The sequence below is a fragment of the Parus major genome, chromosome 1, assembly GCF_001522545.3.
Source record: "Parus major isolate Abel chromosome 1, Parus_major1.1, whole genome shotgun sequence".
Classification (NCBI taxonomy): Eukaryota; Metazoa; Chordata; class Aves; order Passeriformes; family Paridae; genus Parus; species Parus major.
Genome location: NC_031768.1, coordinates 113510349 through 113516523, shown reverse-complemented (window position 1 = coordinate 113516523; position 6175 = coordinate 113510349). Strand labels below are relative to the sequence as shown.

The following is a 6175-nucleotide window of genomic DNA, read 5'->3' as shown; positions in this document are numbered from 1 at the left end:
GACTCTGCTCAGTGGTGCCAGTGACAGGATGAGGAGCAGTGGCCGTGAGCTGAAACACAACAAGTTCCACCTCAGCCTGAGGAAGAACTTGTGGCCATGGAGGGGCAGAGCCCTGGGACAGCTGCCCAGGGAGGGCCTGGAGTCTCCCTCTCTGGGGACATCCCAAAATCCCAAATTCCTGTGTCACCTGCTCCAGTGACCCTGCCTTGGCTGGGGGGTTGGACTGGGTGATCTCCAGGTCCTGGGATCCTGGGATCAGGTCGAGGCTGTATTACGGCTTCCAGAAGCAGGAAGCAGAATGGGATTGACTATTCAAACCCCAGGGGCTCCTTCCTGAGCCCTGGTGAAGCGAGCAGCTTTCCAAAAGCCACGGCAGCAGTGGGACAGGGCTTTTTCTCCTGTAATCCAGGGCAGCTGTGAGGGCATGGCAGGGTGTGGTGGACCCCGGCCCCGCAGCCCAGCCCCACTCACCCGTGCTGTCCTCGTACACCACGGTGACAATTTTCCAGTTGTAGTAGAGCACGAGGTCCAGGACGGCCCTGCTGATGGCGGCGTAGTCGGGGTACAGGTTGATGTAGAAGGAGTCCCTGTTGTCCACGGTGGGGTGCTTCCAGCGGGTCTGGATGTGCGGCACCTCCAGGGCGTTGCAGATGGACTGCACGGCGCTGACCGAGGAGCTGTGGGCCGGCCCGAACAGCGCCGCCACACCCAGCGCCAGCTGGTCACAGGCTGAGGGGACAGCAGGCTCTCGGTGGGCAAAAGTACGGCTCCTGTGGGATGCTGACCGCCAGCTTTTATCCTGCACCCACCCCCATCCCATCCAGGTGAGAACGGAGCACTGCCTTGCCCTGGGACCCACTGAGAGATGTGCCAGTGGCTCCTGAGGTGTTCAGGGGTGATTTAGAGGGTTAAGGGAGAGGCTGAGGGAGCTGGGAAAGGGGCTCAGAAGAAAAGGAGGCTCAGGGGACCCTTCTGGCTCTGCACAGCTCCCTGACAGGAGGGGACAGACAAGGGGGAACAGGAGGACAGGGAATGGCCTCAGGCTGGGCCAGGTTGGACATCAGCAGGAATTTCCTCATGGAAAGGGGTTTTACACAGTGGCAGGGGATTCCCAGGGAGGTTTGGAGTGCCCATCCCTGGAGGGGCCCAAGGAAAGGTTGAGGTGGCCCTGGGCTGGGGACAGGGTGGGGATCAGGCACAGCTGGGAGTCCATGGACTCAGAGGGCTTTTCCAACTTCTGGTTTGATTGTGGTTCTGAAAATCAGCTTTATACCCTTGACCCTGCTTGCCACAACCAACACCTTCTCTCCTCATTGCCTTGCAGATCACATGGATTTCTGGACTGCCTTTCTCAGAATGGCTTCATCCTGAAGGAACCAGGAGCTCTCTGGCTGCCCAAGGAGTGTCACAGGAATGAAGTTCCACTGCAGTGTTGGGTAATGCATCCCTGGAGCCACAGCAGGCTCCCCATGGATCCCCTGGGACCGACACCTTTCCACCTGTGTGAGCTGCTCCAATTTGAGGCTGCTGCAGGGAGCTGAGCAGCAAAGGGCTCCACGGTCCATAATCTGTGTTTTCAGAGCAGCCAGGAATGCTTGCAGCCCTCAGGAAATAAAGAACCCACACACACTGATGTTTATACCCCTCCAAATCAGCCAAATACATCAACAAAGGCTTCCTTCTCCTTGTGCCCATATCTCAGCCTGAAGAGCCCTGCCTGCAGCTGTCTTTGCATCTTTCTTTCTCTCCCATGTCTTTGCAGGCTGACAGGCAGGAGATGAAGTAATACCAGTTATTTCTGTCCATTGGTAAAATTTACTGCCGATGTTTTTTACAAGGCTCCTGACTGGGACGAGGTCCTGCACTGAGCCGCAGGGCTGCTCTCTTTGTGAGGGTGGGAAGGTTAGAAATGACTCTGATTGAAGGAAATATTAAATACACCGACTTCCACAATGAGCTGAGATTCTTTAAATTCCTGTTTAGCTCTCTGACTGTAATAGAATATGACAGAAAATCAATTATTTTCTGTTTCCATTCTACAAATGAATGTTTCACAGACAGCGTGAAGTGCACGGGCTCTCCAGGTTTAATTCAGAAGCCTTTCTAAAAGATCACAGGTTTTAATGTGCAAATTCCATAAATAAATTCAGTAATTCATGATGAGGAGAAATTACTGCTGTCTGTGAGTTTCTTGCATGTATATTGACAACTTCCTACATATTAAGTGGAGAAGGCACTTTCACAACAGTCACAGAAGAGATTCTCACTCTACAGGAAATCTGAAATACTGTATCTGCCTGGACTCTATGGATTATAAATCCACCAGGCTTGAGATTCTATAGCATATAGCTCCAGCATGTACCTGATAAGTGAAAAGGAATGCAGAAAGTGCCATTTAAAGCTCTTTCTGATGTTCTTTGAAATCATTCTCCTTTTCTCCACTCTTCCTAAGAAACTGAAGTAGCATGAGGAAAATTTGATAGTGTAGATGTTTGAAAGGTGACAGCTCACCAGCTTGGTTTCTGAAGTGAGGCATTTTTATTTTCCAGCCTTCTTGCAAATTGGGCTGCTCTTTACAACATTTTATCAAACTTCAAGCTTGCTTCCTAGAGCCAAGGAACACATGGAGTTTAGGAATATTGTGACTTATTACCCCTCTCTGTTTTGGCCTGCAAGTCAATTAGATGGGAGTAAATTGGGCCATAATTTTCCTCTCAGAAGAAACAAAAAAAGAAAAGGCAAAAAATTTCCAAAGTTGACCACTTCAATTCTTACAGTTGTTTATAACAGAGAAACTTATTTCTGTCCCCAGGCCACTGAGCATTATTATTTCAGGTCAGGGGGGCTACTGGCCTCTGGTCCTTAAAATGCAGTGGAAATAATTTACCAGTAATGGGTATCTGTGCTAATTTTGGGTTGTGGCATCCCATTGTGCTTCCTGTGAGTCCCTGATCATTTTTCTGCAGAATTCCAGGTGGCAAATCTATGTTTTGGAAAGAAAAGTGGTTTGGCCTCGTCACCTGCCATCTGGGGCTCATAGCATGCAGACAGGACGTAGGGGTTTATTCAGAAAGCACATGACAGGTCCAAGCCCAGCTTGATTCTTAGTTCAACCACCTTTGAAAGATTAATTTTCTGTTCCTGTTGGTACACGTGATGCAAGCAGGGCAGAAAAGGAGATCAGGATGGGGAAAGGCACAGAGCACAAACCACACATGTAACTGACACAGTAATTGAGATATTTACCTCTTCTTGAGGCTTCAAAACTATCGAAAAGGTTAATTCTCTGGATGTCATAGGTTAATGTGGTATTAGGCATCAGTGTTCTGTTTCTATTAATGTTGGTGACAGCAAACTTGAACGCCAATTCTTCAATATTAACAGGTTCATTTTCCACAGTTTCGAATATCCCTCCTGTTGGAACAGAGATAAATGAGAAGGATTATTCACCTCTTAATTGCTGCACAGAAAGAGGGGGAAAAACAAATGATGAGCGTTCATCAAGGCAAACCCGATGGCTGATCAAAGCACTACAGCAAGATCATTAATGATCATTAGATTTTATCTGCACTGGGGTTAGCTCAGTGCTGTGAATGTTGCTCTCAAACATCTGGGGAAGACGACGCGTGTTTATTGTCCAGCCTTTCCAGAGGAACATTTTAAATGCTTCTGAAAACTTCTGTCTATCCAGCTCCTTTCTAATGAAAGCAGGGATGTTCATGGCTCTTGTTCTCCCTGCTCCAGTCTAATCCACATTTGGGGATGAGCCTTGGATGTGTGGATGTTTTCTGAAGTGTTCCTGCACGTCTGGCAGTCCGAGATCCACTGAGGAGTTTGAGAGCAAACAGACTGAGAGTCTCCCCTCGAGCTCTGTGTTTCCTGTGGATTTTCATACACCTCAGGCAGCGTTGCTGGTCATTCCTCAGCTTGCTCAGGGACAGGGGAATATTTTTACTTTTTCCCAGGAAAAGGAGCTGAACCTGTGGACACAGCACAAGCTTTCCAAAAGGCAAGTGAGCAAGCTTTCCCAAAGAGGACAGGGAATAACCCAAATTTTGGAAGTGTAATGATCTTCCCTGGAGTGTATCCTGGGATGGGGAAGGTGTCTCGAGGCCACAGCCTGTCCCAGTAGGCTGGGATGTCCAGCCTCTAGAGACCTTACTGTGCCAACAGCACATTCCCACTGTCCAGGGGCTATGGGATTTGAGGAATGCACAGCAAACACAGCTAATTTTAAAAAAACAGCTCCTCTAAACAGCAATCTCCAGCTTCAGTGCTTGATTTTGCAAGTCTAATTTACTCACTTAGTGCATGTCACTAGAGAATACTCTGGATTTCTCACACATTTCCCCATGTTGAATTTGAGGCCCCTCTCTTTGTAATTTCTGGCAATCTGAATGCATTCAGCTCATGAGCTGCAATCTCCTGCGGTTTTGATTCCATGTAGGAATAGTGCAGCCATTAGCTGGCCATCAGAAATGGGAACACACTGGAATCAGAACCTGGTTTGAATTTTAATCCAGCAATGAAGAACCCTGGAGGCTACCAGCCCCAGTCTGGTAATGTTATCCCTGGCTCCTCTGGAATAAACAGCATTATTTTATCTCCTGAACCCACACAGAGCAATGCCTTGACATGGCTTAAACAATCTGCCAGCTTCAGCAATTTTCTTGTACACTCCATGGATTTCTCACGTACAATGTGCAGGTATCAGAACCTGACACTTCTTCTCTCTTCCTCAGAGAACATCCTAGTGATTACAAAAGAGTGTGATACACAAAACCAGCCAAAAAATAAAATAAAAATAAAATATAAGCCTGAGTGCAGGACTTGGAACCAAAACATCCAGTGGAATGCTAAAAGCCAGCAGGATTTTCCAGAGCTGCAAACTCCAGAACACCTGAAGGGAAAAAAAATCTAAAGCCTGTCCTTTCCAATCCAATCCTGTAATTCCTCATCCCAACTATGATCCCAGCAAGTTTAGTGGTTAAATTCAATTATCTTTCCCTCATTTCACCCAAGGAAGACAATTCTTTTCAGCCTGGGCTCGGGCCAGAAAGGTTCCACTGCTGAGTTTCCCTTGAATGCTGCTGGAAGCAGCAGAGCATTGTTCCACCAGGGAAGGTGGATGTCACGGTACAGGGGATAACCTGGAAATATGGGTGCCCACAATCCCTCCCCACTTCCAATAGGATGGGCATTCTGCCATTTGATCTTGGCAAAAATAACCCTCCACCTCAGAAATTATTACTGTGCATTCCAGCACTTTCTGCTTTTTTAATTTTTTTTTTTATTAATTAAAACTTCTTCATCCAACCACCCTTGAGGCAACCTTCATACCTGGATGTGCACAAGCACTTCCTCATTCTAGGGCCAGAACTATTTCCATCCCTCTAATCAACTGCCTGTTAAATTGAGATTAATTTTAATTAATGATGTATAACCAGGAACTATTTATACTTCATTAGCAGAATTCCTCCAGATTCTTCCTGTTGGAAAAGAGTGGAAGCTCAGTGGGCAGCAGGAAAGCAGGGAGGGAAAGGAGGAGTGACGCAAAGAGGGGAAGTTTTGTGTGGATGCATTTTCTGAGCAAACAAAACTCTGCACTATCAATACTCTTGCAGGCTCTTTTTACACACATTAATGGAGCAGGAAAGCAGTCACAGGAACTCTGCAGCCTTTATTTGCTGGTGACATACCCTGGATAAAACAGGGAGTCATGGAATGGTCTGGCTTGGAGAGGGTCTCAAAGCTCATCCAGTCCCACACCCATGGGCAAAGCCCATGAGGGAGTTTTTGAGGCAATAATTCCTTACTGTGGCTGAGCTGGGGGATTTTGCATTAAAAAGGCTTGGACTGTACCTATTGCAGCTTGATTCTTCTGTTCAGGCCTATTCAGCTGCTAAAAAGGAGTTGAATTACTCAATAAATCTGCATCACAAACAAGCTGTGCTGTAGCATTTTCATCCATACATCCCTAATGAAATCCAGCAATTCCATAAATAGTCTCTTCTCCTTCTTCTGCTGCTGACTGACAGCAAAGCTCAGAATTTATTGTAAGGTCCAGGTTAAAAGAAAAATAGCAGAGTAAGTGACAAGTTTTATGAAGAACTAGTTTGTCAGATGATTCATTTAAATAAAGTAATTACTGTACAACATTGTAAAAACAAATTAA

At 46.7% G+C, this 6175-nt stretch overlaps 1 protein-coding gene and 1 long non-coding RNA gene across 2 annotated transcripts in view; one reads left to right on the top strand and one right to left on the bottom strand.

The window, feature by feature from the left end:
- GRIK1 (glutamate ionotropic receptor kainate type subunit 1) overlaps positions 1 to 3410 on the bottom strand; it is a 54045-nt gene extending 50635 nt beyond the window's left edge. Inside the window, exons 1-2 of the mRNA XM_019008772.1 lie at positions 3247 to 3410; positions 472 to 729 (exon numbers count right to left, since the gene is read on the bottom strand). Of these exons, the coding sequence (XP_018864317.1) occupies positions 472 to 729; positions 3247 to 3319 (331 nt within the window). The 5' untranslated portion in view covers positions 3320 to 3410. The remainder of the gene's footprint in view (positions 1 to 471; positions 730 to 3246) is intronic.
- Positions 739 to 2170, top strand: LOC107216058. Its single transcript, XR_001525380.1, has 2 exons — positions 739 to 824; positions 1325 to 2170. It is a non-coding gene; the product is annotated as an uncharacterized LOC107216058 (long non-coding RNA).
- Positions 3411 to 6175: the final 2765 nt, after the last annotated feature.